This window comes from Sceloporus occidentalis, unplaced genomic scaffold (assembly GCF_023333645.1).
Source record: "Sceloporus occidentalis isolate IW3139 unplaced genomic scaffold, rSceOcc1.0.p SCAF_264, whole genome shotgun sequence".
NCBI lineage: Eukaryota > Metazoa > Chordata > Lepidosauria > Squamata > Phrynosomatidae > Sceloporus > Sceloporus occidentalis.
In genome coordinates this window covers 716,147-732,747 of record NW_028317244.1, presented here as the reverse complement: position 1 = coordinate 732,747, position 16,601 = coordinate 716,147, and the positions used below count along the sequence as shown (strand labels likewise).

Sequence of the window (16,601 nt, the reverse complement as noted above, 5' to 3'; positions counted from 1 at the left end):
TAATTTGGATTTGATCTGGACAAATTAAGGTAAACAAGATATAATCCAAACAAGTGAGAAGAGCCAGAAGACTGATGAGAGAGCAGGGAAAATACCTTCTACATAGAACAGATAGGCAGTTACACTGAGGTGTTCCATAAACTATACTGATGATTGGTCTATAACCTTCAATTATATGTGAATATCAAGGTAGCACTACAGTGGATGAAAGTTCTGCATTCAAGGCAGAGTTCTCTTTTACCAGCTAGACTGACCAAAAGCATTTTCAATTCCCTGTGTGCACAATCCGAACTTTAAATAACATTTTCTAAATCTGTAGTTTCTGCATTTGAATGATATTGCAATATTTCCTGCTCATCCCAAGGAACTAAAAACATTTTTGAAATCGAGATTTTAAGACAGAGCATTCTAAGTAGAGTTCAAGGTCATATAAGCGAAGATGATTTTAACAGCAGTCCCCATTTTACTGCTCTTGATCACACTCTCCAAGCCTCAGAGGAAGACAAAGGCAAAACCTCTTTTGAAAAAATCTTGCCCTGAAAACCAAACCCCATGATACGGTTTGCCGCAAGTCAGAAACGACCGAAAGCACACTATAACAAGTATTTTTATGGAAGGCAGAAGGAACATTGCATTTCTACATGATGACAATTTAGAGATTGCATACCATCAGAATTACTTTTGTTTAGGTCTACTGCATATTGGCATAACATGAATACACACTAGAATCAATGTGTTTTTCAATCAGATAATCTTTATTTACACCCTTGTGGCTTATGTTTAAAGTTTAGATTCAGGGCCCCATACTATACATACTTCTACCTTAAGCATTTGGTTGCTTTAGATTACTTGAACAATTTCAGCACCTGCAAGAGCACAGGCATTTTGATCTGTTATCATTTTGATTTTACAGTACATAGCTCAATTGTAAACCACTCAAACATATTTGTTTCAAATACGATCCTGTTGAAAGCTTTCATTTAGACCTTGTCATGGATCTGGTAGCAATGTTCTCCTTTGCTCCTTATGGAAAAGCAGTTTAGACTTCCTACTTTTGGTTGGAGATTCATAACAATGTCATTAAACGTTAAGAGTCCTCTGAGTGTCCTATTACGGGTTTCAGTTTATGAAGCTGGTTAAGACGGCATCAGAAAAAAAAGGGAGGGGAAGTATTTCTGGGTCATGTTCTTTCCTGAATCACATGAGAAACGAATAACACTCCATTTATGAATTCTAGAGTAAACAGACGGAGCCAGTATTCACTTTGTCAAGTAGATTAAATTCACATGTGAACCTGCTTGTTCATTCCTCTAAATCAAGTGTGTTTAGTTCTTCTTCTAGTTCTTCCAAGTCCTCACCAGTAAAAAGATTTTCATCAACTGGTACTGCGTCAATTACTCCATTTTCTTGGGTGCCTTCTATCTCACTGTCAGCTTCCAAGTCACTTTGCTCTCCATTTTCCAGTCCTCCACCTGAAGCTTCACTCAACTTGTTATCTGTAAGTAAAACAACAAGCAAATCCAAATTTCATTATGCGCTATTTAAATACACCTTCAGCAATGTTTCCTCTGTTGATATAGAACTAAGGGTCCAAACCATACAACTCTCAAAGTATGACTGATAAACCTGAAAAATACATTAGAACACTAACTTGTAAGGAAATGCCACAGAAATCAGAGTCTTATGCCTCAACCTGAAGGTATACAGTAACTGATGGAATTCATCATCATGTCCAATTAAAACATGTACCTCTCTCTCTCTCTTCCTTCCCCTCTCCCCGCTCTCCTTTTCTCTCTCACACACACACCTGCCAGGACATACTTAAAAAGGTACATCCTAGGCAAGTTTTTGTTTGACAAAACCTATTGTTTTCAAAGATATGAACTGGCAGGACATGCTAAATATTAAGCAGGGGTTATTATTTTGGGGCTAGACATTAAATCCAGGAAAACATTCAAAATCTAGAGGCAATCATTTTCTTTACCAAACAGCAGGAAAATTATCCCAAACTCTTACCATCCTTTTCAGCCAAAGCATATGTGCTAAATCGTTCCAGACTAGCTACAGTAATGCCAGTTTCATCTACAGCTTTTGGAACATACAGGTTCAAATCGACATCATTTACACGAACAAGTTCATCCACCTAAAGGGAAAAAGAAAACATTTTCTTGTAATCAACATTCCAAATCATGCTTGCAGCAAAATCCTTGCATTGTAGCTCAGAAGCTATGTATGACCCACCACATAGCACTCAAACCTTCATGTATATTCTTAGGCTAGGTTTCACAATGTTACAGTTAATTATGAAGTATTTTGAGTGTACTATATTTGCACTACATTCTTGGAGCAGCTTTACCTCATCTTCGCCTGTTCCTTGAATATAACGAGTGTCATCAGCTTCTTCATCATCTGCATCAACCAACTCGGGCCGAAACTCAAATACTTCACGTCCACTGATCTAGCCATGGAGAAAAGGAACACAGCATTAAATAGAAACAAGAATCTTAAAAGCAGATCAAGATATCTTAACTACTGAGGATGATTGCTTTTGTTTTGTTATACTGAATCAACGTAACAGACCACACTTTTCAGAAGAGCAGAACTTACCACCAGTGCTTTGCCAGCCTTAAAATCTGCTTTTCTTCTTTCCATATCTTGTTCAGCTTTGCTAATCTTTTCTTGTCTTTTCCTTTTCTTCCATGCAAGAAAAGACTCTAGAGTAATTTTAGTAACGTTTGGTCCTAAGGCAGCACGCTGTAAAGTAAGAACATTAATCATTAGCATGTTTTTAGAAGGCTACTTTTTAATGCCAGAAACAAAGAGCTCTTTGTGTTGTTTCTACTGCAACAGATGTTCTTTCTTCACTGCATTAAGAAAAAACCCTATGGCGGGATACAAACCGCCGCTTTGCGGCGTTCCCCCGCCGGCGCCATTTGCTCCGCGCGGGAGCTGCAGCAGCCAAACCGCGCGGCTTCCGCGCGGAGCTTCTTTTCGCGGCGCACTGATGATGTCGCGAGGCGCCGCTGGCGCATTCGCGACGTCATAGGCGCCGCGACACGTCTGGACGCTATGCGTCCAGTACGTAAAGATGGCAGCGCCCATGTGGAAGGGGCGCCGCCATCTTGTACGTATTGTATACGTACTAGGGTTAGGGGGGTGCGGAAGCACCGCCCCTTCCTAACCCTAGTACGTATACAATACGTACTATATGGCGGTGTGTATCCCGCCTATAGCCCTTATTCCTTGTCCTTATGCAGATGCTTTCAACTTGGGTGTGCTTCACCATCATGGGCTATAACACTGCACCTAAATATGATACTCCCTTTGAATTTCCTGTGAGAATCTATGTTTTCACCCCAGTTTCCTCTGAGCCTACAGTCAGTTAGTAAACAGGAATTAAAATAAGAATTAGAGATTAGCAGATTTTGAACAATGACTCGTAGAACCATTGAACATCCCCATCTGATCAAACATTCTCAAAGTATATGCAAACCAAGTGCTTTAGTATTAGCAATATTCTGTTTTAATGTCCCCCCCCCCCCCCCGCCCGCATTAAACCTGACTTTTAAGTTTTGTATATATTTCCTTTACAGTACTGTCAAGTAGTTTTTTTGGAATCTGATGTACTCCTACAAATCTAGCCCAAATAACTGAGATATAAATCACTCTAATCTCCCCACAAATGCAACCACCCCAACTTCTCTCACTGCTGTTAGACAGACTGCTTTTCTCACCTGCCTTTAGCAGAAAAAACATCAATAAATATAAAGATCACAGCATAGAACAAGAATCACTTTGGGTGTGTGTATGTGGAACCCCAGAGCCAGTTATCTCATACAGGCTGTAGAGGATACCATTATTAGAGGCAAAGTCATTTACAGCATTACCTCTTTTTCTATTAGATCTTCTAAAGATATTTCTTCTTCCTTTTCTTCCTTCTTTTTGTCCTTTTTGAGTACAAAGCCAGGAGGGAGAGCATGGCGATACATACAGTTGTCTCCTCCGCCAGGACAAACCCAAAACCATCCATACTTGTTGTTTTCAATAGCATCAAGGAAGTACTTGCAGACCTGGAGAAACATTAACATTAAGTTCTGTTCTTCCATCTTAACTTTTATATAATATGGCAAGATGCCTAGGCCCAGAAGACGTTGAAAGGCCTTCCCTCCATCTTGCCTACTGCCATCCTCCCTTGGATGGAGGGAAGAAGAGGTACACACAACTCCACCATGCCTAGATCCAGAGGCAGATGAAAGGCCCTCACTCCATCTTAACTGCTACCACCATGATCTCGGAGGGAAAGAAGAACTGGAAGTATCTGCTGGACTCGATCCCTTTCCCCACTGCCTTCTTCTTTTGTGTCGTATCTTTTTAATTTGTAATCCTGAGGGCAGAGAACTGTCAAACTAACAATCTGTAAGATGCTCTAAGGGCCTTTGTGGCCAAAGAGTGGAATATAAATACTCTAAATAATAAATAAATAAAGATGCATTTTTATTTCTGGTGACCAGATGCAATCTTTTTAAAAAAAATTGCCAGCACTCCACTAAAAGAGTTAATAAGACCATCTGCCTTATCTCTGTTTTGCCTTACTCAACTTAAAGACAAGACAAAAACAGGACAGATGGTCTTATTTAGTTGTCTTGATAAAATGCAGGGAAATTGTTTTGTTTTGTTTTTCCAATTGCATTTGGTTATCTATTTGCATTTGATCAAGAAAAATACTTATTTGGTCAAAACCACCTAAGTATCAAACTGAAATTCAAGGCTGTGAAGTTTTACAGGTTACCACACAATATTAACTGATTTTTGCACTCGGGTTATATCCATACTAATGGTTTGATATGCCTTTGCTGCCATGGCTCAATCCTATGAGTTTCTGGGCTTTGCAATTTTGTATGATATTTAGTCTTTGTCAGAGAGCTCTGGTGCCATTACAAACCCCAGGAATTCATAGCACTGAGCCATGCTAATAAAAGCGGTGTCAAACTGCACTATTTCTGCAGTGCGTATGGTGCCTCAGAGGACTAAAAGCACTCAGAACTAGTTCAAAAGTTATCTGACACAGTATACCTAGATGAGTAAATGTATTATGATTGAGCCCCTCAGTTATATAACAGAATCTGAAGGAAAAATCCAGAAGTTAAATGCTCCTTCAGAGTGCCACAGTTTCAGACAGGTTTTTTGACCTGTATGTTTCAAACAGCATCCCACTCCAGCCTTCTGACTATAGGGTAGACTGTTTCTACACTCCAAGGAGTTTTATAGTGGTTTGTGAAACTGCACAAGAATGCTGCATCTGAACAACACACTGTATACACTTGAACTAGTTCTCTGTTTTATGGCCTATAGGCTAGTTTTCAGCTTCATTTCCAAATATTATACATACTATACTAATGTGACCTCTATAGAAGCTAATTGTTTTTGCATCTATAGAATTACTATGATATTTTAGCCTTTCTTCCTGGTTTTCAGATTGTAACAAAGATCTATCTTAGAAAAAGCTGAGATGCATTTAACATCTGGAAAACAATACATTAAACCTGTAACTACACAAGACAATTGTATTTCTGAGTGAGTTCACATTTGGTGTACTGGATTCAATATTTTTATTGCATCTTAATATTGTCATATATTGTTAGTGAATGATCCATGGACTATTTTGTCAAACTAAACATGCATAAACCCTATATATACTAAGAAAGGTTACAACAAAGAGCCTAGATTTAACACTTTTCTTTCTTTCTCTTTCCAGTGCTGCAATATCCTGCACTGAAAACCTGTATTCCAGGGCACTTGGGGGGCTGCAGGTTTTGGACCCCTCCCGCTTCTGCTTGTGGGAGCACACAAATATCTTAATTAGATATTGCAATACAAATCAAGAAAAGAACATACTATTTGTGTTTTGGGTTTTTTCTTCTCTGCTTCACCGTGTTTCTTGTTCACTACTTCTTCCAGCTTCTTTTCATCCCAGTTATCCATTGTGTCTAGATATAAAAACAAAATATTTTAAGTAGTCAGAAAGAAACCCATAAAGCCTTTGCTTCCTCTGCACACCAGTAGTCTCTTCAATACACATTACATATCTGTGTTTATGAAAAGAGCTGGCTTTTAAAAAGCGATAAAACTCTTGTTCTGAATGCATCAGCATAAATACAATGCTTTACATAATGTTTGGGCATAAGATATCACCTTTTTCCAAACTTTTCTTCATAACCCACTTTTCCCATGAAGCCTAGCCAAACCCAAATTTAAATATGCTTAGCCAAGGCTTTCATGAATAGACTTGAGTATTAAACAGGCTTTTTATTTTTTAAAGAATCAGCCATGCAACAAAGACTGCTGGATTTGGCCAATATGACTCAAATTAAATGTCAAATATTTTGTTAATAATAGCACCATAGCTTCTGTTTTGTTCATCTGTAAAATAAATCTAGTGACCTACCTCAAAGATTTGTTGTGAGGCAAGGATTAGAATTGTAGAGCAATTTTGAACATGGAAAGTTGTCTAAAAACAAGGCAAAGTATTAATGTGGTCTATACTTTATTGTTGGAGAGGAAGGGCTGAAAAAGAGGAAGGCAACTTATGCTAACAAATAGAATAAACTATACAGTAAATGTGGGTGTTACTTAAAACATACTAAGTTCTCATGCCACTTCCTTAAGTAAGATGTTTGGGCTATCAAATGCTTAATAGAAGTAAAGTAATGTACAGTGACCTATGTTCACATATACAATTTTTTAGCATTATGCAAATGCATCTGGGTGAGTCTTCTCTCTTCTCATTCAGTGCAGCTCAGAAGAGATCTGAAGACTTTGATTATATTTTCAATTAATTGCAGATTAGCATTATATCAGATTCCAAACAAACTGGACATAATGCTCAATTTCAGTTAAATAAAAAGGAGGGGGAATGCTTCCAGTCTTGCAGCCACACTGGAACATCAGCAGTCTTGTTTTGGGGGTCAGTGTAAATGGGGAAAATGGATTAAACCCACCACTTCAAAGTAGCTTCCTGCCCTTGTGTTTTGTGCCATAGCTCTGTTCTCAAACTGTGTGCAATCAGTACAATACTACTGTAAACAGCAGACTTTTTCTTTGTTTTTCACTTCCAGTATGGCGTCTGAGCAGATTAATTTGTACACATCTAGTTGTAAGCTTTTAAACTCATACTAAAATGAAAACAAACATTAAAGGAACCATGATATGTTGTGGTTTTCCATGGCTTCTTTAAGATGGTTTGATTTTAACTAATTTCAATAGTGTATTTACAATTTGATCAAAAATTCTCAGAAAAGCACATTAGGTCACAACAAATTATTATGAAAAACTTACACCTATGGAGATTATTTGAGCTTTACATTTGTTACCAGAAAAATGAATTCTGCTGCCTTATCAGATGTAATCTACCTTTTTCAAGCTCTTCATCTCTTGCATCAATATAAACACTTCTCTTTTCACACTTTCTCTCCAAAGTAAGGTCATGTGAAAATTTGCATTTGTCTCCTTTTGTGCACTGCCCTTGCTTGAAGAAAGCACAGACAACTGATTTCGGGTCAGCACCTGGAACAAATTGAACTTATTTAATATCTTTCCACTTCAACTGAAACAGAAACTGGTTTGAGATACACAACATGAGAAAATGCAAGTCTGCCAAAGGAAGCTTACCTTTACTTATTTTCTGTGCAGCAACCACAGGTTTGAAAAGCTCATTCAGCTCTTGTAATTCTTTCTTCTTGTCATCTTTCTTTAATCTTTTGTCTCCATCTGCTTGAGCGGCCTGTAAGAACAATAAAAACACCTTTATCATCAGTAACAAATAATTACAATACAAGACACACTAGAATATTTACCATGAAATCTATCTCTACATTGCAAACTAGTGACTTCACAATAAACTAATTTCCATTAGAAGGCAAAGTGGGAAAAGTGCTGCCTTCAGATGTTGTTAGACTGCGACTCTTATTACCCGTCCCTTTCCAAAGAGTGAATTTCCCCAGAAATTTCCTGGACTGATAATTCACCTTTTATATAGGTAACAGGACCCTACTGCCTTAACATAAAAAGTCCCCCCACCCCCCAAAATAAGAAGACTTTTGTCCTTCCAGGACTTTTTTTGGAGGGGGGGATTTTTAGCAGTTCAACCCACTCCAGTATACTAGTAGCAAAAAACTGGCCCATGGAGTCACTTAAGTTGCCCATTCCTGATACACTAACAGTTACGGAAAACTTTTTTGAGTATATGGTATAATTCAATGGTATAACAATAATACTGCAAAAATCCAGATTTGGAAATTACCCATAACTGTATACATCAGTGCAGTATAATGGTTTTACGTTACTCCTCCAGGAACATGCGGATGCTGAAAATAACCAAATGATAGCTTACATTTTTTAAAGAAATTCCCAAAATGTTCACCTAGTGGCTAGCCACCAAGCCACTCTATCTGCCTATCCTTCATCCCATTTCCTTTTGTCTTCTGAAAGGTGGATCCAATACTACAGTACATGCAAGACCATCATGAGAACTAAAAACGTCTACTGTATATACTCATGTTTAAGTCTAAAAATTTAGGCCAAAACACTGACCCAAAAAAACTGGGTTGACTTATCCATGGGTCAATGTAAGTATTGTATCTTACCTCTTATTTAAAAAAAAGAACTATCCCCTAGTAAAAGACAGGAGTATAATCTATCCTGGAAGCCAAATCCCCTTTACTCTTATCCATCCAACCTTAAGAGTGAGCACAAAGAGCGAAGTCGGCTGGAATTGTGTAATTGTTTTGCTTTGCTTAATTTTTTAGATCCTTTGCTATATGCCCCTAGGTTTTACCCTCAACTTATCCATGGGTCATATCAAAATCCACAATTTCGGCCCCAAAACCTGACCTCGACTTATACATGAGGTCGACTTATAATTGGGTATATACCTATAATTGACAGTTCTATTATGCAGGGTATAACAACAAACAATTACAGCATGAAACATGCAAAGAGATGTGAGAAAACCCAAGCAAACATTTGCTTACCTGCCTAGGATTTTGTTGGCCAAACTTAACTTGGTGAGTCACAGCCTTGATAAACTTTTGCTGTTTCGCTCCCTTCTTGTTCTTTAAACCAAAGGTTTTGTCCTACATCAGAAAGATTGGTGAAAATATTATTAAACTTCTCAATTGACATAACCTCCTAGAATGTACCGTCCCTTTTTTTTTTGGTTAGACATTTAATTACTTATGAAGTGACTGAAAATGTAAATATTTACTGGAATATATTCACATATTGAGAAGCCTGTACAGACACTTAATTTTGGAATAAATACCACTAAAAAGACTCATAGATTTTGTTTGTTCTATATTAACTGCTCTCAAATTTCTTGTGAAGTATGTATTTTCTCTCAAGTAATAAGATCTGCTGTATGAATATAACCATACAAATAAAGGTGGGGTGCAGCCTATCTTGTTACCAAGTAATTTAAGTAATGGAAGAATAATTTATAAGATTTTAAAGTCTATCATATTTAAAGACTAATGAAACCCTAATTCAACATATTTAGGTCCCTGCATACACAGGACATTAAAAAGACGACAAAAATGGTAAGGATAAATAATCCAAAATGTACCCCAGTCCTAATTCCTACTGCAATGGCAATAAAGTACTAAAGCAAACTTTTCATTCTTTCTACCACTTTACTCTTGAGTAACATATGATTTATAATCTAAAATATACTTCTCTCAGACAGTCTCTGGAATTTTGTCTATTAACTTTAATTATGCATACAGAACTGTGAAAGCTGAAAAATTTTATTTTATGAAAAATAAAAAATACCTAATTTATTTATTTGATATCCTGCCTTTCTTCCAGTATGGGACCCAAGGTAGCATACTGCACTTTAAAAAACACAATACAATTAAAAAAAAAACCTCTTATTTTATTTATATTTTAAATAAATTAAATAATCCCTATTGTTTATTTTTTAAAAGTTAAAATATAATTCAATTAACTTTTGTTTAAAAAACCAGAAAGACAGCAGAGAGGGGACTACTGAACCTCATTGGGAAGTGAGTCCCCCAATATGGGAGCAACCACTGGAAAGGCTCCCCCATGTTTTCACCAGACATGCCTGAGATGTTGGTGGGATCTAGTGAAGACCTTTCCCCTGCAGTCCTTAGAGCACGAAATGCAGGCTCATAAAGGGAGACATGGATTTTCAAATACTCTAGCTTATGCATTATATCCTAATACAGACACGTCTGAATGTATGCCTTCCTTCTTCCAAATAATTTAGAAGACTAACATGACATGGAACATTTAATAATAACCAGCCATTCTGGTAAAGTACCATTTTTGCAAGAGAGGTCCTTTTGGGTCGAAAAGTGGATAGTTAGACCAGGGTCTAACTTCACATTTTCTAAAGAAGCTTGCTAGAAACAGACATAATTAAGTGTGCCATGTTCTTGTCAAAATGCATAAATTAATCCTAAAGGAGCAGCACTCCTTTCATAAAGGGAATTATATTAGTCCAATTAGAGATTCAAAGTCTTTACCAACCTCTTTTGTTCTCCACAACATGGTTTTACTGTGAATGAGGCTTCTATTTATAGTCTTTGATGCACAACACTTATGCATCTCTACGAAAATATTATCTGCACGAAATATTCAGTTGGATGCAACAAGACAAAACCATTTAGACGTTTTCTAGAAAAATGCTATGCACGTTTATTCAGATATGTCTCACTACAGTCTCAGTTGAGAGCCAGCATGGCCTAGTGGCCTGAGTTTTGGAGCAAGACTCTGGACACTAGGGTTCGATTCCCATCCCAGCAATGAAGCCCACTGGTTGACCTTGGGCAAGTCACTCTCTCTCAGCTTCAGGGGAATGCAATGGCAAACCTCCTCTGAACAAATCTTGCCAAGAAAACCCTGTGATGGGTTGGCCATAGGCTCATCGTAAGTCGTTTCCGACTTGAAAGCACACAACACAAGACAATAGTCTCAGGCATGTGTATGTAAACATGCTCTCCTAGGTAGGTATTCCTTCCCAGTAGGGATACTTTATTAACTCTGTGGAATTAAAAAAAAATCCTAGGGAACAGCTTATTAATATACAGCCCGCCCTCCAGATCCATGGATTCAACCATTCACAGCTTTAAAATATATTTTTAAATATATATAAATTCCAAAAAGCAAACCTTGATTTTGCCATTTTATATAAGTGACACCATTTTCCTATGACACTGTATTTAATGGGACATGGACATCCATGGATTTTTGTATCCATGAGAGGTCTTGCAACCAAACCCCAGCAGATACTATGAGCCCATCCATTGTAGTCTGACTCAAAATTAAAGTTCTTAAACTTTTGAGGAACAATTCTTGTTTTCCACTTCAAAAAATACCTTACAATTCACCAGAACTGATAATTATATGAAATTCTGCATCAGAAGATAGCATGACAATTCATATTTCACTGCTGAAGTACCAAGGAATGGTTTCTTTGTCATAATTTCAAATAGCATGCCAAATCCTTTTGGCATTTTGCCTTTGGTGTTGTTGTCTCACACTAAGACCACAAGTTTAGTTGGCTTGGCATGTCTCTAAGTGTCTAAGGTCCAAAACACACTGCAGAAATAATCCAGTTTGAGACCATTTGAACTGCCTGGGCTCAATACTAGGGAATTCTGGGAACTGTAGTTCTGTGAGACATTTAGCCTTCTCTGTCAGAGAGCTCTGGTGCTACCATAAACTACAGGAGTCCCTAGCAGTGAGTCAGAGCAGTTAAAGAGGTCTCAAACTGGACTATTTTTGCAGTGTGTTTTGGACCTATGTCTCCAAGAGCCAAGTATACCAAATTCAGGTAGCACACCTGATGTACGCTTTGAAAAGACAAAACAATAAAAAAAGTGTTCACAGGACTGTTGCCCTAATCACACTACTAAAATTGTATTTCTTTTCATCCGAGGCTTTCATCAGCTGAAAACATAGTCTTCCGTGTGTTTTCTTGATTCACACAAGAAATCAAGAGGTTGAATTGCTGGCATCACATCCAGGAAAGGCTGGAAAAGATGTCTCCTTGAAATGTGAGAGCTGCTGCCAGTCTGTCAGCATAGATTATGGGTGGACAACTTTGGACTCTGCAGGCACATTTTGGACTGCATCTCCCAGAAGCCCAAGCCAGCACAGCCATGGCAAAGTAACATGATAACTACATCTAGAGGGACAAAAGTTTTTAATTTTTCCATTTTTAATTTGACGGTTCTCTGCCCTCAGGCTTACAATCTAAATAAGAGAACAAAACACAAAGGTAAGGGGATGGCATGGGCTTAGGCTACAACTACACTTCAGAAATAACCCAGTTTTGTCAGTGCTTTAACTGTTATGGCTCAATGCTATGGAATGCTGGGATTTGTAACTTGGTGAGCTATTTAGCCTTTCCTATCAGAGTTCTGGTACCACAACAAACTACATATCCCAGGATTCCACAAGAGGCAACGTCAAAGTGCGTTAATTCTGCAGTGTGGCAGCAACCTATCTCTGGCCTCTTCTTCTCTCCCTCCAAGGTTGGGATGATAGGAGGGCCTTCCCTTTTTCTGTCATTCAGAGGCAGGATAGGAAACTACAACCCGAATGTTTCTATGTAGCTGCTTCAAACAAGATCTTTATTTTACAGTTTTATTTCTGAGTTTCGACAAGAACAATAGTAGTGATGATAGCAAAGAGAATAGGAGCTTTTTAATTTGACAGTTATACTGAGCCAGTAGTTCTCAACCTTTGGTCTTTCATAAGTTTCCAGACTCAATTTAAAGAAGAAGAAGAACAACAACAACAACAACATTGTTTATTTATAATGCCCTTTTCCCCAAAAGGCAGAACACTAGACATATTCAATCAAGGAAAAACACTATTGTATTGCTGTTGTTATTAACTGCCCTTGAGCTGGCCCCAGCTCATGGCAAACTATGGGATGAGATATCTCCAAGATATCTCCTCCTCTCCTCTGCTTACATCCTACAAATTCAGACCCTCAATCTCCCTGATTGAGTCTATCCATTTGGTGCACATGCTCCCTGTCTTTCTACTGCTTTCTGCCTTTGCCAGCATTATTGCCTTTTCTAATGATTCATGCCTTCTCATGATGTGGCTAAAGTACGACAGCCTAAGTTTTGTCATCTTGGCTTCAAGGGAGAGTTCAGGCTTCATCTGTTCAAGGACCCATGTGTTTGTCTTTTTGGCTGTCCATGGTGTCCTCAGCACTCTTCTCAAATGAGTTGATATTTCTTCTTATCTGCTTCCTTCACTGTCCAGCTCTTGCAGCCATATGTGGCGATGGGGAATACAATGGCTTGGACAAGTCAAACTTTTGTGTTGAGTTGCGTATCTTTACACTTTAGGATCTTGTCCATTTCTTTCATAGCTGCCCTTCCCATCCCTAATCTTCTTCTTATTTCTTGACTGCAGCCTCTGTTCTGATCAATGTCTGATCCAAGGTATGGGAAATCCTTTACTATTTCTATTTCCTCATTATCTAGGTTGGATTTGTGGTCATTGTTTTTGATTTCTTCACGTTCAGCAGTAAGTCTGCCTTTGCACTTTCTTCCTTCACCTTCCTCAGTAACTGTCTGACAGGGAATTCTTTGACTATTTTGATTCCCTCGTTGTTAAGGATGACTTCTTGTAACTCTTAATCTTTATCATTAACTTTTTCGTTAACACTATCCTATACTAAAGGTAAAATTCCCCTCACCTCAGTCTGGGAAGCTGCTGGGGATTGAGGCCCAGAGATCTTGAACCTTATACCAGAGGTCCAAAACACCTTGCAGAAATAATCCTATTTGAGCCCGCTGTAATTGCCCCAGTTCAATGCTAGGGAATTCTGGGAACTGTAGTTTTGTGAGACATTTAGCCTTCTCTGTGAGAGCGCTCAGGTGCCACAATAAAGTACAGTTCCCAGAATTCCCTAGCACTGAACCAGGGCAGTTAAATGTGTCTCAAAGTGCATTATTTCTGCAGTGTGTTTTAGACTAGAGAGATAGAGAGAGAGAGAGTGAGGACCTATGTATGATATTTCCTGTTCTGATCAATGACAGATCCAAGGTATGGGAACTTTTAGACACCATCCCAGTGATTCCCAAACTCTGCTCTTCCAGGTGTTTTTGACTTCAGCTCCCAGAATCCCAGACTATTGGCCAAGATGGCCGAGGTTTCTGGGAGATGAAGTCCAAAACACCTGGAAGAGCAGAGTTTGGGAATTCCTGGCTATACTATCCTTTATTAAAGGTAAAAATCCCCCTCACCCCTAACCATTAAGGCCCAGAGACCCCTCAACCATGCCCACTACCTACTAATATCTAAACTATGACCTTTTAAAGAGATTTTAGACCTCAGTTCCCAGAAGCCTCAGCCATGTTGGTCAACAGTCTAGCATTCTGGGAGCTGAAGTCCAAAATCCCTTAAAGACCTAAACAGACCTAATCCCAGAACAAACATGGGCCCAGAGAGAGAGGGAGACAGGCTGGTATAATATACTTTATTTATTATATTTAATTATAATTTGTTATTAACATTCATTATTACTATTCTATACCATCCCTCCATATTTGCAGTTTTGATATTTGTGGATTTGATTAATATGCTCTCTCTAGGAATCTCTAGGTCCTCCTCCAGTGCAACTCTATGGCCAATTTTAACTAAAAGACGCACAGAAAGACCTAGAGAGGACACTCCGCTAGGCCTTTGTAGCTCCTCCAGGGCAGTCCTATGGTCAGCGTCTGGCACAGAGTTGACCACAGAGTTGCTCTGGAGGACCTAGAGATTCCCAGAGAGGTGCCCTCTCAGGTAAAAACATAGAGGTTTTGTTATTTGCGGTTTATCTATATTGATGGGGGTTTTGTGCCCCTAACCCCAGCGAATACGGAGGGACAAGTGTATATATAATGATCTGGTGTGTGTGTGTGTGTGAGATATATATATATATATATATATACACACACACACACACACACACACCCGTATCTACACTGCCCACACATACACACATTATGTATATATTATATATATATATTATGATATACTGTGTGTGTGTATATATACACACACACATGTATATACACTGTACATATGCTACATATATATTTCATTATATATATGCTATGATTTATGTTATGATATATATATATGTATATACACACACACACAATATACTGTACATATATATCTAACTAATTATGACGTATGGTGTGGGCGGGGCCTTGGGGCCACTCAGAGGCGCTTGACCTGTGCTTGGACCAAACCATTCCAACTTGGGAAAGGGGGGGGGGAGTGTGCTGAGCGTTCTTTCCCTTGAAGCGAAGGCAGCCCCTGAAGGCCGGAACACCCAAAGACCCCAAGAAGGGGGAACCAAGAAATCCCCCTCTGTCCCGGGAGCAGCACAGAGGAGAAGGAAGAGGAGTAGGACCCCCCCCTTTCCCCTCCTTCAGTGGTGGCGCCCATCCACCGCTCTCACCTCGATGATCTTCTCCTTCTTCTTCTGGTCGGCTTTCTTGTTCCCCCCCGCTGCCGCCGCCGCCGCCGCCGCGGGCTGTTTCTTGGGGGGCATCGCGCAGGGAGGGGGAGAGGGAGGCCCCGCGCGCGCGCGCCCTCCTCCTCCTCCTCCTCCTCGCGCTCAACAGTCCGAGCGCGCGCGCGCCCGCCCGCCCGAAGGGAGTCGGGAGGGGGAGAGAACTTGTGGAGGGAGGGAGGGAGGGAGGGAGAAAAGGATTCCACGGAGGTAGCCGGGAACGACAACACGGGCGCCTTTGCGACAAGCCGTCAGTGACGGAAGTAGCAGAGCACGATGGGAGGGAAAGGAAAGGAGGAGGAGGAGGGTGGGAGGGGTTAAAAAAACTAGTAATGGAAAAGATACTACGCATGCGCAGGTGCTGGCGGCGTCGGCGGAGACTTTCGTCACTTTCGCTCCCGGCGTGCTTTGCGCGAGCCGCGCGGTTGCTTGCTTGCTTCTTCCAGCTAAAGGGCGGGGCCTAAATAGGGTCCTCCTCCTGATTCCTGAGGAGTTCTCTCACCTTCTCTCCTCCCTCCCTCCCTCCCTCCCTCCCTCCCTCCCTGCGCCCTTTGGTGACGTCACAGCGTTCCAGACCTTACTTGACCCCAGGGGGAAAAAAACTGGCGCGAGACTGACACCTCTGCTGCGCGAGCCTAAGGCTTTGCAAGAGCTTCCTATTTGCAGGAGTCACTGCTCTCTGCCTGCTTCCATTTAATAATAATAATAATAATAATAATAATAATAATAATAATAATTTATAACCCGCCTCTCCCTGTGTTGCATCAAGGCGGGTAACAGCATATAAAAAGAAAAAATAATAAAGCACATTTAAAAAACGTTTTATCTTCTTTTCTCCACTTTCAGACTTTGTTGTTTCATTTATTTATTATATATATATATATATATATATATATATATATATATATATAATTTTTAAAAAGTATTTTATTTACATTTAATTTTTAATTTTTTCATATTTATTTATTTATTTATTTACTTCCCCCATAGCTTATTATTATGATTATACAGTATCTTTTATATTTTATTTATTGTATTTAATTATAAT

The 16,601-nt window shown here is 39.3% G+C and overlaps 1 protein-coding gene across 1 annotated transcript; it reads right to left on the bottom strand.

The window, feature by feature from the left end:
- Positions 1-734: 734 nt before the first annotated feature.
- On the bottom strand, positions 735-15,734 carry LOC149275820 (zinc finger CCCH domain-containing protein 15-like). The gene is made up of 10 exons (XM_089504255.1): positions 15,500-15,734; positions 9,030-9,131; positions 7,669-7,780; positions 7,411-7,563; positions 5,896-5,987; positions 3,888-4,070; positions 2,608-2,754; positions 2,357-2,458; positions 2,017-2,143; positions 735-1,496 (listed from the first exon to the last, which is right to left on the bottom strand). The coding sequence occupies exons 1-10, from the start codon at positions 15,590-15,592 to the stop codon at positions 1,303-1,305; spliced, it is 1,305 nt and encodes a 434-aa protein (XP_089360381.1). The 5' UTR covers positions 15,593-15,734; the 3' UTR covers positions 735-1,302.
- Between the last annotated feature and the right edge of the window lie 867 nt (positions 15,735-16,601).